Genomic DNA, 18,668 nt, shown 5'->3' on the forward strand with positions numbered 1-18,668 from the left:
GTTGGTGGTCCATAACATAAAGATGGGGCATCAGCATAGACATGACTATACATCGACGTGGAACACGCACTTACGCTGTCATGATACGATGAGCATGACTGGGTGAGATGCCAGTCATGCGAGTCAAAGGGACAACAATGCACATATGAGTATCCTAAAATCAGTAGGGTGCACATACAGGAGTGCATACCATCATCACTGTCGATGGGGGACGTTCTATTTTCGCGATTCGCATTAATGATAAAGTTTCTAATGTACAGCTTCAGGAACTTACTGACCTTTCAAGCCCACGGCAATGCCATTCGATCATCTTTCATCAGTCACGGATACCGCCTTTGCTGTTAGCGACTTGGACATCGTCGAGTATTCGATCATCCAAGCTTTACTGCAGGCGAACACCAGCAGTACCCTTCTTCTTGGCCTGATCATCAAACGCATTCCCCAACCCACCACCCCCACTCCTACTAGCCTCAAGCGAACTCTCAGCCATCTTCTTCTTCTCAGCAGCAACCTTATCAAGTTGCTTCTTCGTCTTCGTGTTTCCACTACCCTTGCCGTGGAACTGGTGACTGAGCTGCTTGAAGGCTTCTTTCTGGTTCATGTGGCGGCCGTGTTCGTCAACATACTTGAGCTCAATGTTGGGCGTGTACTCCTTGTTAAAGAGCTCAGCAAGACGGCGACTCTCGACCATCTCGGCGCTCGTGTTGTTTTTGCGGGCCCATTCTTCGCGCTCGCGCGGCGTCATGTTGTTCCAGCGGGCGGAACCTCGTTCGCGCTCACGGGCGATCTTGCGTTGGCGCTCGGCGTCATCTTCGGCCTTTTTCTTGTCGGCAATGAACTTTTGGCGGTCGCGGTACATCGCGTTCTTGTCGGAGGCGTCGGATTCTGTGACCAGACCTCGTTGCTTGAGCAGGGCGAGAGTGGCACCCATACCTTGGTCGACAGTCTTCTCTGCCTCGAGACCTGTCTCAGTAATGTCGGTGGAGCGAGCGCGCGAGATGCTGCGGTTTCGGGCCTCTTCTGCTTCGGCTGCTTCAGCGTAGGATTGGCCCATTTCGACATCGCCGTCTTCATCAGCGACGGGCATATCGCCCATGGACTTCGTGCCCTCCGAGATGTGGCTGGACTTTCTACGCTTCCGGCGGGCTTCCTCCTCGTCGGCATCGCCTGCAGCACCTAGATTTTGTACGAACTCGGTTGTTTCGTCAATAACAAGGCCGCCATCACCATCTTCTGTGGATTCCATAACGTCTGGCTGGGGTGTTGATGCGTCTTCACGTAATTGCCGTGCAAGATCTTCCGGTCGCATCTTCTTGCGCTTCTTGAGGGCCTTTTGGCGCTGTGCTGCAAGATTCGCTTGAAGGTCGTCGTCATCCACAAACGACTCGTCGAACACCTTCTTCTTCTTCTGTTGTGGTGCGGAGGATTCACCACCGTCAATGTCCATGTCGTCGCCAGCTGCAGTGTCTTCCGCAGGCATGGCAAGCATTTCCTCATCATCTTCGACGCGTTCTCGCTTGGATTTCTTGCCCTTCTTCTTCTTAGGCTTCTTCATCTTGACTTCCGACACGTCCATGTAATCGTTAGTGGGCGCGTCCTCTTTGAGTATGTCTAGACTGATCGCGACCTTCTTTGGTCTTGAAGAACCTGCGACTTCAGCCTGCACGTCTTCAACAGTTCGGCCCTTCCCGTCCAATGTGAACGCATTGCGCTTCTTGCCCTCAATCTCCTCGTCGTACTGTGCAAGTATCGACTTCTGGCCTCCCTCGTCCAGATCGTTGGGGTCGTATGCGCGCTTTCGCTTCTTCGAATCGAGTCGCTCTTGTAGTCGCTCCTTTTCTCTGAGTTCAACCGCCTCTAGCTCGTCATCGTCTTCCGCATCGACGGCAGTGTCCTTGAGAACGAGGATCTGGTCCTCATCGTCGAACTGGTCGACCTCGTGTCCGACTTTGACACCAGCAAGGTCCTTGTCGGTATATTGCATGGCCTCGAGTGCCTGGCGCTCGCGTTCTTCGAGCTCTTTGCGCATCTGCTCCTCCTTGGCAATCTTCTTCTGGCGCTTCTTGCTGCTCTTCAGCCAGGCCAGGTCATCGTCGACGTCTGCTTCGTCCGCCAGCCCCTTGCCCTCGAGCTTTGCAAAGCGCGCCGCCTTTTCGCGCTCCTTCTTGATCGCCGCGGCGCGTTCTTCACGTCTTATCTTGGCCAGTCGCGCTTCTTCCAATTTCTTCCAATTGTCCGAAGCGGCGGCCTGGCGCGTGTCGATGGTGCTCGCCGGCTCTTCGTCTGAGTCGTCGCCATTTTGCGCCGCCTTGAAGTCCAGGCCGGGGGCTGCGGGTGCTGCAGGCGTGCTTCCACCGGGGAGAGCGGAGAGGCCCATAGACAGACGAATCTTGTTCGCCTCGTCGATGGATAGGTCCGCCATGGCTGATGCGGTCGTGATGTCCTGTCGCAACGCAGAGGTTTATGGTCCTGGAAGGAAAGTTGTGACGGCGCCGGAGGTTCAGGATCTTCAGTGCACTTTCGAGCAGTGTGCAGAAGTGGTCGTCGCAAAGAGTGAAAGCACACTCAGTATTCCCCAAAGGTGAAGTTCGGTGATGGGTGCCTGCCCGTGACCTGCGGGCAACATCGCACCTCCGCCCACACATTTGCCGCCAAGCCACTACCCACTAGCGCGCCGGCGTTCAGCCGAGCGACATAAAAAAAGTTGCGCGCCCTCACCCATCGAGTTCTCACCACAACGCCCTGTGTCAACGTCTCCTGTCCACGTCCTTTCGGGGAGCCGTGTGACGGTCGAGATGTTGACAGTTCGTCCATCATGGAGCCTTCTTCCTCAATAGAACGCTTCGGACGACAGGCAGCGCAGAGCAACTTTGGCAGCTTCCGGCAGCCTGAGCTCACCGTTCACGCGGTTCGAGCTCGGTGTATGGTTGTCTGTCAGGCAGACTGATTCCGTTTCCCTTTTGCTAGGCCGTTGGCCACTGATGCTTGGGACTAACCCAGTCGGCTACATGCCATCTTCATGAGTGATGCTTATGCGATTGCGCAGCTTTGCGCTGGTTGATCGTGAAGTCTGGGAGCTTTGCATGAGTCTCGCTCAAAAGGCGCGACGGACGCGTTTACGCGTTTTGGAGGAAATGCATCATGCGCGAAGTCATGTGAATGCGCTTGATGTGCGAAACATGCCTAGACGCATATTCGAGAACGAAGGCCGTCCTCTGCGCAGAAGCCGCTGCCCTATGCATCGACGAGCACCAACATGTCATAATCATTGGGCACATGGTCTCGTATTGACGTCGTGGGTATGCCATACAATATACATATGTTACAATGTCTCAGCCTGAAGCCGCTAGATTGCAGTCCAATTGCTGGTAGAAGACCACATAGCCTCGCCTCCTCGTGTTTCTCATGTTAATCCTCGGTGACTTCTCCCAGACCACACACTTAGTTCGCAGCCGGTGCCTCACCCCTCGCCAACTTGAGCAGCTCAGCCTCTCTCCGCTCCTTCAGCAACTTCTCCCTAACCAGCACTCTATCCGCCTCTGACCTCTCCTTGAACTCCTCAATCTCCTTCATCTCGGCCAACTCCTCCTCCGTCGGCTTGATCTCCACTGCGCCTATCTTCTCCACCAGTGCCTCCAAGATCTCGCTCTCCGACTGGTCTCTCATGTCAATCGAAAACGTAGGTTTCGAGGTATCGGGTACGAGCGTATTGCGCGGGTTTGGTGTGGCCGACGGTGGTGAAGCGTCTGATTGTTGTGTTGTAGGAGAGTTGGTAGAGCCAGCCGATGGCTGTGTTTTGGTTGCTGTGAAGATGTGTAGGAGCGAGGGACCGTCGGGGTCGTTGTGTCGCGCGACTTCCATTGGGATGGATGGATTACGGTATTTCATCCGGGGCAGCATATTGCGCCAGAATTTCCTGTTCGTAGAGTAAGCGCTTGATCTTGTCATTCCGTATAATTGCCAGCTCTCAAACATGGCGTCTGAATTGGCCTCATATTCTTTGCCCTCCTCGGGTACTTATAACAGAGCAATACCAACATACCTTGCCCCTCTATGTCCTCCGTAGAGTTTTGTGTTGAATTCCATGCTAATCTTCGACACCTCTTTGGGCAGTATGAGCGCGCCTGGTCCACATCTTATCCATAATAACTGTCATAGACATAGTTGTCAGCATTGTTACATCTCCGGTATCTCGAGCAGGTCGGGTGCGATTGTAGGCTTCGACGTTTTCGGAGGTGTCTGCGGAGGTGGATCTTACGTACGTGCTGTGGTGCTTGTTAGTCTTGCCGAACGAGTAGACATGCTCTCGGAGATTAGCTACTTGCCTCGCGTAGCTTGCGCATGCGCTTCAATATGTGCACCATGGTTGCTGTGATGTGATATTGGACTGGGGTTGCGGAGTTCGAGAGATTCTCGGGCATTGCCCGTAGCGCGATCGTGTCTTGGCAGCCCTGCAGATGAGATGCACCAACTGTTCACTCAAAAAAGAACGTTCTATATAGATAGTAGTATAAGTGAGCATTGCAATGATTGAACGCCTGTCCAGGTATCTGAGCTACATTATTCTTCCACAACACACATCCAAATCTCCATCCCCATTTACCGAGTACTTCCACGAGCCAGTCCAGAACATGTCCAATTCCAAGACTGTATTCGCATCCCTCTGTTGGGTATTATCTGAGATCGCGCACGATGCTTGTCACGTTCCTGTCATGCGTCTCTAGTTCACAGGAAGCAGGAGTGTGGGCCTTTACCGAGCAGGTTGTGCGGCGGCGGCACGCGTCTCTGCGGGAGTTGGTCCCGCCATGCGCTTGCTCCTGTAATTGGGATTAGCATGCGCATTTCATCTCAGAGTGATTCAGCTTACATGAACGACCTGCTGAGGAAGGAGATGATGATCATGGGCATCCACGAGGGCATCTTGGAGAATCCCCAGGTGACGTATGCGTAAGGAATGGCAAGGTTGTACAGCTGGAGAGCACCGTTGAAGGGGTGGAAGGGACCCTCGTATGGGGTGACCTGCTCAATCTCGTTGTCAACGATGAGCTTCTTGAAGGTCTCGGTGGTGGTGCTGGTGCGGTTCAAGGGCTTGTAGCGAACGACGGGGACGGGCGCGGACTGGTCAGCCATGGGCTTAGGGATCTGGAAGTAGTAGAGCGCCGGTGCGCCGACAGACCATGCGTTGCAGAGGAGAGGCTCGGTTTCGCAGTCAAGGTACGCAAACTTGGGCGCATCAGGCTTCGCGGCCATGATGGGGAGAGAAGCCTGGTTGATGTTAGTGTCGGTCGTCTGCATGTTCGCATGCTATACGTACGTTCCATGCCTTGGTTGCGTTGCCACACAGGCCAAAGCAGGTGGTGTTGCCGCCGGTGGTGAAGATGAGCCAGTCCTGTGTGGTAGGAGGGCTGGCGGTAGCATCAACAGTAAGCGTCTCTTTCCAGTTCTCCAGGGTAATTGGGTACTGGATGGCGGCAGCTGCGTTGGAGGCCACCTTGCTCGTTGCGGTGTCGACTGGCGCCGACGGCATGGAGGGGATGGATGCGGACACGGCAGCCGTCGCCTTGTTGAAGAAGCCCTTCACCTTGTCAAGGAGAGGCACCTGCTCCTCGGCGACAGCGAGCGCCGGGAGAGCGAGAACGAGGCCTGATGAGAAGCGCATGTTGATTCTGTGTGGGGGGAGGTGTGGTGTTGAACTGCGAAAGCTGCGGGCGGTATGCTTGCGCTCTTCTGCCTGATGATGCCACAGGGTCCAATTGGAGCGACGTTGAAGTAATGTGGGGGATGCAGCTCAACGTCAGAGGCAACCACTAACAATCGTGAAGGAGCGATAGAAATGTAGATGCAATTGTCGCGCGAAGATCGCAAGGAAGTTCCCAGGCCGAGATAGCTAATAATATGAGGAATAGGGATGAGGACTAATAACCCGGCTCTTCTGCTCGAGCTTGGCAGTCCAGAGCTCTGCCGCGAAATTGGGAAGCCTGGGCCAACCGTTCGTCAATAGCCTTCACCATCACGGACCTGGTGCGTACGCGTTCACTCTTCACCAACCGGACGCGTTACAATGCACACATTCGCGACAGGGTGGACCGAATGACCTATGACGCGAGGATCTATTTGGACAAACATACATCAATTATCTCTCACACTGGTTTGCCTACCCGGCTATCCATTCCCAGCATTCCATCTCACCTCATCTCGTTCCATCCCGTCATCATCATTTCCTAGTAAGCCCGTCAAAACTCCAGCCTGGCTGCGCAATGTGTGCCGCCAAAGTAAAGATGAGATCCTCCCCACTCTCTGATCTCGGAAGCCGTTGGAAAGGAGCTTCTATCAACACGTCAGTACAGTCCTATCCAGCTCTAGGGATATGTCAACATACTCTCATCCTGCAGCTTCCGCGACACATTGGCACTCATCGACGTCCTAGAGCCTGCTGTTAGTGAACTATCACCAGAACTCTTGGGAGTCCCCGTCGTAGGAGTGTCAATACCTTGGCCCAATCTCCTCGCTAGTTCCTCTCTGAACGCTCTGTTAGGTTCTGGTCGATCATCGGCTTCTTCTTTGACGGAGTAAGCGGTACTCCATCCACTAGCTCCTGATACTGGCAGACGGTTACCAGCGTCCCTGACTTGAGCTCGCTCGTGCTCTTCTACCTCGCGACTGTGTGCTGTTTCTTCGTACAATACCTTACCCGCTCTCGGGTTACTACTGTCATTTTTCTCTTCAGCTGCCACACTACGTAGTTTGCGTGGGCCAAGGATATCGCCAAATATGGCGGCCATATTGGGTGGACCTGCTGAGCGTGGTGGAGGGGGCCCAGGCGGAGGAGGTGGTCTTGCTGCTGGTGGAGGCGGAGGTGGAGGTGGAACTGGAGGAGGGGGCGGTGGCGGCGGTGGTGGAATTGGGGCAGATGCCGCTTGCTGGGGAGCTGGCATCGGGATGCTTTGTAAGAATTCGGGTGAGAAACGATTTGGTGGCGAAGGAGCGCGTGGTGCGTGCGACATGATTGGTGAGGATGATCCTGAATGACCCTCTGATACATCCGGAGAAGGGGGTGTATCTGGGTATGGAGGTATGACAGAAGAAAGAGGCGTATCCGGGTATGGAGGTATAACAGGAGAAGGAGGTGTATCTGGATGTGGGGGTATGGTAGGAGAAGGAATGCTCTCTGGATATTGAGCGACCATAGTTGGAGAAGGAACGCGCTCTGGATCTTGAGCAGCCATGATAGGAGAAGGAACGCTCTCGGGATATTGAGCTGCCATAACAGGGGAAGGGTGTGTGCCCAGGTGCGGCACTTCATCATGAGCGGGCTGTTCATCATCCCCTCCATGCTCCAGATGATCATGGTCTCCATAATTTCCATATTCGTCTGGCATCGGCCAATATGGAGCTTGGTCGTAGAAGTCTGCTGCTGCACCATGTTCAGACGCCGGAGGCTGGGCCGGTGGCACATACCGGTCGTGCGCTACTAGAGCAATTGGGGGTGTACGATTGGGAGGAGTATTGGGCCGGATAGGTCTGCTCGGCCGTCTTGGAGCCGGTGGAGGAGGATATTTCGGAGCAGTAGGGGCCTGAGAATTGCGAGCCACCGGAGTTGACTGGGGAATGTAAGTTCCACTAGGTGCAGGAGGCTGGACACGAACCTTGGGAATCGGCGAGCTAAGGTTCTTCTTCCTGTCTTCCTCTTGCCTTCGCTTCTCGGCCTGCCTTCGTTCCTCATCCTGCCTTCGCTTCTCGTCTTGCCTCCGCTTCTCATCCTGCCTTCGCTTCTCATCCTGCCAGTGCTTCTCCTCCTGCCTTTGTTCCTCAATTTGCTTTCGCTTCTCATCCTGCCTTTGTCTCTCACGAAGCTCGTCTTGTTCACGGCGAGGAGTCCCACTAGCCGTAGGGGGCTGAACACGAATCTCAGGAATCGGCGAGCTACGATTCTTCTTGCTGTCTTCCTCATGTTGTCGTTTCTCACGATGTTCGTGTTCAAGTCGTTTCTCGTATTCACGGCGGCGCTCGTCTTGTTCATGACGATGGCGTTCCTTTGCTTCCTTTTCGGCAGCCTTTTGTTTCGATTCATCGCCCCGCGTCTTTTCAGGCTTCCGTTCGGTCCATCTGACACGCTCTGGTTCGCTCTTTCGTATTTTCTCCCTCTCTCTCCTTGCGCCTTCCCTTGGTCTGTCACTATAATCCTTCGCATCCGTCTTCATCTTCTCCCTCTCTTTCCTTTCCCCTTCTCGGAGTCTGTCACTGTAACCCTTCGCATCCGTCTTCTTCTTCCACATCCCATCAAGGACGTTCTCCAACGCACCTTTGGTACGGTGGCCGGCTTCATGCTCGGCTTTGATGTGCCTATAGGTGGCCATGAAGTGATCCCCAAGACCCATGGCAATGCCGCCTTTGCTTTTGTACTCGGGCAAGCTACCGAACGGTGTGCCATCTGGTCCTTTCTGCTGCCTTGTTGGAGATTGCGATGCGCCTATGCGACCTGGACGATGATCCGATTGTTTGGTACGTGAGCGGTCACGCTGATGTGAGCTCCGGTGCCCGCCAGACTTTCGACGATGAGATTGATGGGGTGTACGAGATCTTTTACGTTCTGTACGGTGTGCTTCCTTGCGTCCACGAGATCGCGATTGGGGACGAGGCTCAGGTGCCAAATCTTCCCATGAAGTTTGATAACCGCTGCCGCCACTTCCTGGCCGATCTCCGGCTCCAGGCAATGGAGCGTCTGTCCTCCTATGGCCATCATGCAAAGTATCTGCTGGTCCTGCACCACCGGTCATCTGATACTCAGAGTCATTGTTGTGAGGGGGCTCGGTGACTGGGTCGCGAATGTCTCTGCTCCGGTCACGTCGGTGAGATCTGGGGCTTCTGTCCCGTGAGCTGTGACGGTGTCTTCCACGCTCTTCATCCCTTGATCCAGAACGGTGACGACGGTGTCGATGTCTACCACTGGATCCATGACCGTGTTCATCACCGCGCCTGTGCCTACGATGCCTCCTATGCCCATCCTTCCCACTTTCGTCCATACCACCTCCCTTCCTATGTCTCCTGTGCTTCCCTTCTTCTTTCCCTTTCCCCTTCCCCTTCTCTTCTGCTGCCTTCTCTTCTTTGTAACTGCGATACAACTTCACACCCTCAACCACAGCTTCGATGACCAGTTTGGCACCGCTTTTCTCGTGACGTTCAGAAACCAGGTCTTGGACTTTTCCTTGAACTTGCTTGCGGTACGCGTCGTCGTCAGGCATTGGTAGTGCTCAGGTTGCGCGTGCGGATACATAGTCGGAAGGGAGTAAGTTGGGTTATGAAGGGAAAGCATGTGAAGCGGAAGGGTTGTGAATGTGATGATCATGGGCTGAAGTGGCAGTGAGCGGACGCCGCTGCTGGGAGGGTGGTTTGGGTTATGGAATGGAGTGATGGGCTAGCAAACGCGGTGAATGTGTGAAGATGATGTGGCGTGAACATGCAATGAACGAACGGGGTTCTGTCATGAATGGAAGTGCAATTGCGAACGAGATCAAGGTCTATTAGCCAGCAATCAGGATAAACACACCGATGCTCGATCTGTGGTGTAAGAGAGTCGAAGCGCTGAAGAATTGAGAAAGGGGTAGAGTTGATCTTATTAGAATTACGATACTGAAGCAGAAGTGGACTTCCCAGAGCTTAGCTCGTCGATTTCTTCTCGATTGTATTGTTGTGTCGTTCTCAGTAGGCGCGTCATCGCAGGTATCGCAGTCGTCGTGCTAGGAGTGTTCCAGAAAGACACTCCAGGTCCGCATGTTGGCCAAGTCCGAATGCCAAAACGCCGTTGGTATGCAGCCCATATCCATGTCCCTCAAGCCGTCTATGCTCCTTGTTCCCATCAAGATCATCCTCGTCCCTGATTTCACAGTATTACCACCCCCATTGCCATGCCCGTCCATCTTCCTATGCGTGCACCTACTCCTTCTTCTTCGCTTCGCCCTTTTTCACCCTGACGCCCTTGCCTCTGAAGTCGTTGGCGTCTAACGCATCTGTCTTCCCCAAGCCAAGGTCTTCAGCCTCCTTCTCTAATTGTTGCTTCTGTTTCTTTGCGGCCGCGTTGAGCAGGTATGGTCGGATGAGGAGGTATGCGCCCACGATAGCGATGATGCGAACCCAGCGCTGGGCGGTCATCTCTTCGAAAGACTTGATCGAGTTGTTGACCAGACGGTCCTTCCACTCGACCACGTTGTCAAGTACGTAGTCCATCTTGGCTATGTGATGTTTGTATTCGCGATTGTAGTTTTGTTGCGCAGTAGTGTGGAGGAGCGACGTCCGGGTGCGATTACGGCTTCGTTGGAGGGTGACGCGAGAGAAGTGTTCGGTGACTTTGTCGATAGACGGATGCGTGTGGAATTGTGCGTGAAAGGCGATGTTGACGAGGAAGTAATTGCGCGCAATAACAATAAATCACTCAAGCGTGGACCCCCAGGTGGCAGAACATGGGCGGTGACTTTCTCCCCGGTCATCACCGAGGCCCCGCTATTGGCCCGCGTTAGGCGCGTCGCGTCACTCGTCTGGCCGGCAATTACACGCGATTGAAGTTCAACCACGAGGCGATATGGCGTCAAACGATGATGCCAAAGCAGAGCGCGAAGAGGTAGGAAGTCTTTTGTCTGAATTGATAGTCAGCTTGGGCTGACAATATGCACAGCGGCTCAAGTCAGCCCTCTGGTACTCAATCGGCCAGTTCGTTGACGAGAAGACGTTGGAGAACGACCTGAATGCAACACCTCAGTTCATCGGTGCGCTTACTGAGCTTGTATATACCCAAATCGGTACGATCAACCTCGAGCCCTCAGATACTGCTTAGTCTACAGGGTGCTAACGCCATCACAGCAAATACAGCCCGCGACCTCGAAGTCTTCTCCAAACACGCCGGTCGCAACACAATCAATACGGACGATGTACTACTACTAGGAAGGCGTAATGAACAATTACAAGGCTTGCTGGAGAAGGAGCTCGAGGATATCAGAACAGCAGAGGGCAGGCGGGCAGACGGACAGCCAGTTGCTCGCGCACAGCCAGCCGCGGCAGGGAAGAAGCGAGGTCGGCCTGCTGGTACTGGCAAGGGCAAGGCGAAAGCCTGAATATACTCGGGGAATCATGTATGGACATGCCTGAAAGGTTATTGCGCTGGGAGTTTTGGAGTTGTGGTATGATACCCTCAAGCACGCCTAGTGAAGGCATACTCTGCACGTACATCTCGTGCAAACAATTATGATCGGACATTTTACGAGCCAATAATCAAAACTACGATAGTCATGCTCAACTACTGACTTTGTCTGTGATTGAGACTACTCGGTGCGGCCAGTATGACACCCCAAGGCTAGCCCCTGCATCCGAGGGAAAGCGCCGGTACGCCAATCGTTCGTCAGCACGCCGCGCCTTCCAAACCCGTCGTCCCCACGCTCCATCTTCTCACCACCACTGCATTCGTCGAGATGTGTTATTCAGCCGTAGAAACGATACACAGGCGCACGAAAGCGATGAAACGTTTGCTAATGACTCTTTCCATAGGCTAATTGCAATAGATCATTGTTTGTGGATGCTACGCTGTTCATCAGATGCAGTGCCTTTATCTGCATTGTCCGCACTTGAATTGTTACAGCAGTCAAGCTCCGCGTTGTTTCTTTGTTATAATCACTAAAAGGCAGGTCCTCTTTCTTGTCGCACTTACAGATCTTCCACATGTTCGCCTCCACCATGCACGCCCCAAACCGACCAACGTCATTAGACGTGGCTTCCATCGAACAGGGGAGCTTACCTTCACCAGCTCCAACATACAGCTCTACGTTCCTTTCGTATACCGCTCCTCATACGCCCCAAAACGCCAATTTTGGTTCAGCACCAAAAGGTGGCGCTTCAAACAACCCCTACCATCAAGCCACGCATGAGTCGCCTTCTTCGATCCCGCGTTACAACAAAGCAGCTTCAAAGGAGATGGAGGAAGCTCAGGTCAAGCCCGACTACCAGGACACAAACCACCCCCACTTTGCGCAGTCTTTTGTACCGGGTTTCCCAACCTCACTGCCTGCACTGAGTCGAATGCCGCGAAAATGCATCCTTGTGCCGTGGGTACTTTTCGCCATTTTTTTCCTCATAACGCTGTGGTTCATTTCGATCTTAGCTGGCGCACGGTTCCTCTCCATCATCCATCCGACATTGCCAGTATCTACAGTGCAGGAGATTCATATCTACGTCAATGGAGAAGTGCTTCAAGGGAGCATCTCTGTCTCTACTGGAACTCTCGCATTGCCCGCGGACACTGTTACTTCCACTGCAAATACTCCAAGCCCAACAGCACCAATATCCGAACCAATGCCTGACACTGGCAAGGAAATGGACGGTCTTTCTACGGTGCTTGAAGGACGCACTGTACCAGCGCCTACAGGTTTCATCTTCAAAAGACGAGCCCCATGAGAAAGACATTTTCTGCGACTGAGGTGCTGCCCCACTCCAGGCGCCGGAGCAGCGCGTCATGAAGTGCAGCCTCATCAAAGGAAGTGAACTGTAGATTGCTTTTGCAATGAAAGTCGTTCACATGATTCATAAGCAGTCTCAAGCACATGTTACTCTGGTTCTTTCAAACCACCGACTACTGCATCAACGCAGCCTTGTGAAATTTCTCCGGGTATCACAGAACCCGTCAGCTGCGTCTACGGGCTTCGGCAACAAGAACACCGAAGTTTTCATGTTCATCGCGACTCGCTGCAGGATCGTGTTCCCAGCGAACCGCTCTCGCAGTGTTTTGAAACATGCGGCTGCACAGTTGAAACGGATTCGCTAACCCAAAGTAGCGAGACTGGAAACGCTCGCTTCCCAGCTTCTCCACCACCATGCCCACCCAATCTCGGATGGTGCCTGTCGCATAAACAAGCATCGCGGACAACGCCCAAAAAGGGCAGACTAGCACTTCATCTAGATGTACTGCTGGCGTGTCGCTTCTTGGCATCTGTCAAGGCGATGTCGTTCCCGTTGCCAGTGGCTGGGATAGCGTGAACGGGTGTCATGGAGGATTCCAGGCGGTTTGTCCTGATCTCCGGGACTATTAATCTCATGCCAGGCGCCTAAGACAGGGAATAGATCTGCGTGGGGTGAGTACAAAAGCTGCCGTCGTCCTGACTTCTCCAGCTCATCATTCCATCAGGCCAGTCCTTTCTTGCACAACACTCGTTCCGGTTTTTGCCAACTTCATTCTTTACACTACATTCATTTCGTGATCAGGCATCACTAGCATATCTTTGCATATCCAGTCACTGTACATATCATACCGACGACACAACTTTGAAACTTCAAGATGTTCACCAAGGCCGTTTTCACCAGCGCTCTCCTCTCCGCCGTCTCGGCTCACCAGAACCTTCACCAGCTCTGGGTCAACGATGTCACCCCCGGTTACCAGGTCGGCATCCGGATGCCACCTTCCAACAGCCCCGTCACCGACGTAACCAGCGACGACATTGTTTGCAACGTTGGCGGCTCCAAGGTCCCCTCCGGTGTCGAGACCGTTGCTGCCGCTGAGGGTGACACAATCAAGGTCCAATGGGACCAGTCCGGCCACCCAGGTCCTATCACCCACATGCTCTACGGACCCGTCGACGATGCTGCCCAGGCTACCGGTATCGGTGCCGGATGGTTCAAGATTGACGAGCTCGACCAAGTCGGCGGCAAGTGGGCCAACGAGATCATGGGGGAGAACAACATGACCCACGAGTTTGCTCTTCCTACCGGTCTTGCTAGCGGTGAGTACCTCCTCCGTTCGGAGATGCTGGCTCTCCACAGCGCCCAGACCGTCGGCGGTGCTCAGTTCTACATTGGCTGCATGCAGCTCAAGATCACTGGTACCGGCAGCGAGGGCTCATGCACACCTACCATTGAGCTCCCCGGCGCCTACAAGGCTGAGGATAAGAACATCTACATCCCCGACATCTACAACGGCTTCGACGCGACCACCTACAAGGCTCCTGGTGGCGCCGTTGCTTCCTGCGGTGGTGCCGGTGGTGCTAAGCCATCTGCTCCTGCTGCTAACTCGACCGTCCCTGTCTCTTCTCCCGCCGCCGCCGCCTCTTCTGTCGCCGCCTCTTCTGTCGTCGTTGCCGAGACCAGCGCCGCCGCTCTCCCTACCCTCGCTCCTGCCCGCCCCTCGATGAACGCTACCATCCCCAGCGCTGCCCCCGAGGCCCCCACCACCTTCGCTACTCTCGTCAAGCCTTCTGCCGGTATCGCTGCCCCCACCGGCGCTGTTCCCTCCGGAACTGCTGGTGCTGCTAAGCTTTGGTACCAGTGCGGTGGCCAGGGATGGACTGGCCCGACTGCCTGCGAGGGCACTGCCAAGTGCGTCAAGCAGAACGACTTCTACTCCCAGTGCCTCGCCTAAGGGAGAGCTTCTGAGATAAAAATGGCTATGAGATTAATCGGGGAGAAAGAGATGAACTGGAAACTTTGATTGGAGACACCTTCTTGATGTTCATGTATATACCTTGACTTTGCAATTCTACTTCACATTACTTATTGTTCAAACCCTTTTCTGAAGCATGCGTGACGTAGACCCCCCGTGGCACGGATTTGCTGACGTGAAGCAGAGATGGCGGGCTGAGACGCGGCCGTTGCACAAGAGGAAGGAGCGTCATCAACAGGTGGCCGGACGGGAAGGAACAAAGGAAACTTCTTTCTTGTTCGAGAACGTCGGACGTCCGGCCCCTGAGTGACGTCTTGCCATGGGTTGATTCTTTTGCAGTCGCGGACGATCAGGTCGAAAACCAAAAATAGTGCCGAATGCCTGTCGCGTGTGGGAGAAGGCTCGATTCGCAGGGCGGGCGGAGGACGAACAAGCGGCGGCGTTAGTGCATGTTTCAGATTAACCTTGTGTATGGCAGGCCATGGTGAGCTGTTTGTACCACCACGGCGCGCCGTGTGAACAGCTGGCCTGGCGGTGCGGCTGCATATGCACAGCAGCCAGGCATGAAGGGGGCGACGTCATGCAGCGTGTCAGAGTCTGAACTGTCACGGACTTCGTCTTCCATGGCCGGCCGTTGTTGGTGACGGACGGGGGTGGAGGTGTCGCTGTGGCTCCTCAGTGGCTTCCCCGAAGTTCAAGGCCGCGGCCAGGGTGCCAGGGTCGTGCTCCACTCTCTCTAATTCACCAACCCACGTCGCTGTCCCGCTCCTAATTCCCCATCACCACCACAACACCGCCGCGCCTCCCGACTTGTGCCCCGACGCCCGAGCCATACTACGTCTTAATCTCTATTCTCTACACACGCCCACGCTACACGTTCCGCACGTCGACGGCAGCTGCCTTTCAAGATACCCTCGACCGACCCGCAGTAACCTACACCGCCAACCCTTGCAAATATGGCGGACAAGACCGAAAGACCCACGAGCTCACACAGTTCCGACAAAGACGGCGTAAGCAATGCCTGTTTGAATCTGGCGGCAGCGGAGAGCCTCAGTGTGCGAGTTTGCTAACACGCGTGCGGCGGTGTAGGACGACTTCGAAGACGCTTCTGAGATTACCCCTCGCCCCGACTCACACTCCGAACGATCGCAGTCACGGTCACGCTCCCTCCTACAGCGAGAGTCTTCCAACTCCACCGTACAAGCCGGCAAACCAGTCTCGCCCAACCCTGCAGTGCCAAAACTGCCCAAAGAGGAGAGCGACGATAGCGAGGAGGATGACGACGATGATGACGACGACGAGGATGAGGACGAAGATGACAGCGACGAGTCAGAGAGCGAACCCGAGATCGTCAAAAAGCCTACCGAGACTGCACCGGCAGCCAAGTCACCACTCTTGACTGGACACAGGGTCTCAGTCACCTCAGACATGGACGATGTGTCGTTGGATAGTGGTGAGTACACCTACTCTGTTTGGCATAATCTAGGGCTATGTGATGTGCGCATGCTCGGCGAATCATGCTTCAAAAGCGAGGGCGCCCCGCATTCACTCACTCCGTAGCCACAAATGCGTCATGCGCAAATGCATGCTGAGCGCAGAACCTGAGCTGACTCCCTACAGAAGGCTCCAAGGCTGCCGGCATACTCCCCAAACTACCACCGCGAGACTCTCGAGACTCCACAAGCTCCGCGAGTGGCCTACAAGGCCTTTCAGGCACAATGGCACCCGTAAAATTCCCCCCTCCACCCGCGCCGCCCGCTGTACAGGAGAAAGAGAAACCCGCGCCAGCACCGACGACCAGGAAGCTCACAGGCCCCTTTGCGTGGCTTTCGAGGAATAGTTCCAGCAAGAAGCCCGAGTCTCCACCCACAGCTACAACAACTGCCGAGCGACGTCATACTGGGGCATCTATTGCAACCATCGGCAGCAATCCTGAGCTCACTTTGAGCAGGATCGAAGACGAAGGAGACATGGGCTCGAAGAACAGATCAAGCCAGGGCAGCCTGCGAGATCGCTTCAAGATTCTGCGGATGAGGGAAGAAGCGGGCATAACACTGGATGACACAACCGGAGATGGCAGTCCAGCAGCAGCATTAGCATCGCCAGGCCTCGGTCTCGGCATTGCCAGCCCCACCCCTCTAGCTGAGGAAGAGCCAGGAAGTCCTCCAGCGCTCGCAAAGCAACCTACAATAAATCCCAAGTTGGCCCCCGGTACTGCTTCTGGTTTCGCCGCTGGTCCGGCAGGAGATGCGGCTGAGCCTGTCGACTGGGACCTATGGCAGTCAGTGGTCAATGAGGGCCCAGCCGCAATCGCGCGTACCAGCTCCGAAGAACTGAACCGCGCCATCGCCAGCGGCATCCCTCAAGTTATCCGTGGTGTTATTTGGCAAGTGCTGGCGCAAAGTAAAAGCGAAGAGCTGGAGAGCATGTACAGGGAGCTAGTCGCTCGTGGAACAGACAAAGAATACATGAGCGTCAGAAACAGCACTGTCAGCACCGGCCAAGCCAGTGCGAACGGAAAGGACTCCGTCGCTTCTTCCTCGTCTTCTGTGCATTCCGACTACTCGAGCCCGGCCACAACAGCTGCTAGCACGACTGCACCATTAGGCTCGCCATCACTCACGTCGGACGAAGATCCCATCAAGGTACAAGCGAGGCTTGCGGCGGAAAAGAAGCAGAATGCAGTCACCATCTCGAAATTAGAGAAGGTCATCAAGCGCGATCTCGGAGCCCGAACGAGCTACTCCAAGTACCTCATGGCAGCTGGGCTACAAGACGGTCTCTTTGGCATCTGCAAAGCCTATGCTCTGTACGATGACGCCGTTGGTTACGCTCAAGGCATGAACTTCATCGCCATGCCTCTGCTTTTCAACGTAAGCTATCACCCTTGTGATAATCGTCGCTTTACTAACTTCGGTAGATGCCTGAGGAAGAAGCTTTCAGTCTTTTCGTTACGCTCATGAACAAATATCGTCTGCGCGACCTCTTTGTGGCTGATATGGCTGGACTCCATCTGCATCTTTACCAGTTCGAACGTCTTTTGGAAGATCTGGAGCCCGCTCTCTACTGCCATCTTCGGCGAAGAGAGGTCAAGCCCCAGCTTTACGCAACGCAATGGTTCCTCACGTTGTTTGCATACCGATTCCCGCTGCAGCTCGTCTTGCGCATCTACGACCTGATACTCAGCGAGGGTCTTGAGTCTGCTATCTTGAAGTTCGGCATCGTACTAATGCAGAAGAACGCCGAAACGTTGCTAGGTATGAAGGACATGTCTACCCTGACCCAGTTCCTCAAAGAGCGGTTGTTCGATGTCTACATCGACAAAGCCCCGTCGGCCAATTCCATTCTCGAGAACGGCTTCTTCGGTTCGACGGCCGGTATCGACAAGGAGATTTATCGCGCCGATACCCTCGTCAAAGATGCCGTTTCTGTCAAGATTACGCCGGAGATGCTCAAGCAATACACCGCTGAGTGGAAAGAACAGCAACGTGTGGAAAAGGAGCGCGAGACTGAACTTCATGGATTGAAAGACAAGGTCACGCATTTGGAGCAAAAGGTTCGGTCTTTGGAGCATCGTGCTGAACAGTCCGACATGGAACATGTCCAGGTCGCTTCTGAGCTCATCAAGACCAAGGTCGAGAATGAGAACTTCGCTGAAGAAAACGAAACTTTGAAGACCAAGGTCTTGGAACTACAGAAAATCGTCGATACCCAACCTGCCGAGGTTGAAGCACGGCTGAAGAGCGAAATGGAGACTGTCATGCAGAAGAACATTGTCGTCCACAACGAGAACCGCAACTTAGAAGACTCGATGGCCGAGATGGAGAAGGAGTTGGTCGATGTCAAGATGCAATGGGCTACAGTAAGTTGCAACCCAGTTCGATGTTGCGCACTGCTAACCAGTCTTCTAGATCAACGAAGAGCACGAAGCGCTCAAGCAAAAGTGGAACAACATTTCGCAGATGATGAAGTAAGCCCGATAGTGGGCTCATTTTTGCATCAAAGGCATCGGGTTGACTTGCATACAGCACGCAAGCGCCACCACCCGTTGGGGATCAGATCTATTCTGTCGCGTCGATCGCCCCTTAATTCGTTTCTAATGTCTATATACATGTCCGCCCCGCACGATACTACTTCTTGCGGGGCCTTGTTGCGCGTTATGCTTTGGCATCATCAGTTTCGCATCACTATCTATACCTGTGGCTTGATGGGACGGGTGGAGATGCCTTCACTTGGATACGATCAGAATTGGACA

General features: G+C 54.3%; 7 protein-coding genes across 7 annotated transcripts; 3 read left to right on the top strand and 4 right to left on the bottom strand.

Annotated features, from left to right (window-relative positions):
* Positions 1–382: 382 nt before the first annotated feature.
* Positions 383–2,422, bottom strand: J4E78_006121 (uncharacterized protein; the record flags this gene model as incomplete). Its single annotated transcript, XM_049366735.1, has 1 exon — positions 383–2,422. The coding sequence occupies one exon, from the start codon at positions 2,420–2,422 to the stop codon at positions 383–385; it is 2,040 nt and encodes a 679-aa protein (XP_049221441.1).
* Positions 2,423–3,441: 1,019 nt separating this feature from the next.
* Positions 3,442–5,659, bottom strand: J4E78_006122 (uncharacterized protein; the record flags this gene model as incomplete). Its single annotated transcript, XM_049366736.1, has 6 exons — positions 3,442–3,916; positions 4,043–4,149; positions 4,259–4,265; positions 4,755–4,817; positions 4,868–5,265; positions 5,315–5,659. The coding sequence occupies 6 exons, from the start codon at positions 5,657–5,659 to the stop codon at positions 3,442–3,444; spliced, it is 1,395 nt and encodes a 464-aa protein (XP_049221442.1).
* Positions 5,660–7,425: 1,766 nt separating this feature from the next.
* J4E78_006123 (uncharacterized protein) lies at positions 7,426–8,777 on the bottom strand (the record flags this gene model as incomplete). The annotated part of the gene is made up of 4 exons (XM_049366737.1): positions 7,426–7,620; positions 7,647–8,441; positions 8,507–8,730; positions 8,771–8,777. The coding sequence occupies 4 exons, from the start codon at positions 8,775–8,777 to the stop codon at positions 7,426–7,428; spliced, it is 1,221 nt and encodes a 406-aa protein (XP_049221443.1).
* Positions 8,778–9,933: 1,156 nt separating this feature from the next.
* Positions 9,934–10,224, bottom strand: J4E78_006124 (uncharacterized protein; the record flags this gene model as incomplete). The annotated part of the gene is made up of 1 exon (XM_049366738.1): positions 9,934–10,224. The coding sequence occupies one exon, from the start codon at positions 10,222–10,224 to the stop codon at positions 9,934–9,936; it is 291 nt and encodes a 96-aa protein (XP_049221444.1).
* Positions 10,225–10,576: 352 nt separating this feature from the next.
* On the top strand, positions 10,577–11,105 carry J4E78_006125 (uncharacterized protein; the record flags this gene model as incomplete). Its single annotated transcript, XM_049366739.1, has 3 exons — positions 10,577–10,615; positions 10,670–10,793; positions 10,855–11,105. 3 exons carry the CDS (start codon positions 10,577–10,579, stop codon positions 11,103–11,105), a joined length of 414 nt encoding a protein of 137 aa, XP_049221445.1.
* A 2,210-nt stretch (positions 11,106–13,315) lies between these two features.
* Positions 13,316–14,392, top strand: J4E78_006126 (uncharacterized protein; the record flags this gene model as incomplete). Its single annotated transcript, XM_049366740.1, has 1 exon — positions 13,316–14,392. The coding sequence occupies one exon, from the start codon at positions 13,316–13,318 to the stop codon at positions 14,390–14,392; it is 1,077 nt and encodes a 358-aa protein (XP_049221446.1).
* A 977-nt stretch (positions 14,393–15,369) lies between these two features.
* Positions 15,370–18,387, top strand: J4E78_006127 (uncharacterized protein; the record flags this gene model as incomplete). The annotated part of the gene is made up of 5 exons (XM_049366741.1): positions 15,370–15,423; positions 15,503–15,866; positions 16,034–17,286; positions 17,334–18,275; positions 18,325–18,387. The coding sequence occupies 5 exons, from the start codon at positions 15,370–15,372 to the stop codon at positions 18,385–18,387; spliced, it is 2,676 nt and encodes an 891-aa protein (XP_049221447.1).
* Between the last annotated feature and the right edge of the window lie 281 nt (positions 18,388–18,668).

Source organism: Alternaria triticimaculans (genome assembly GCF_023758025.1).
Source record: "Alternaria triticimaculans strain BMP 0046 chromosome Unknown scaffold_8, whole genome shotgun sequence".
Lineage (NCBI taxonomy): Eukaryota > Fungi > Ascomycota > Dothideomycetes > Pleosporales > Pleosporaceae > Alternaria > Alternaria triticimaculans.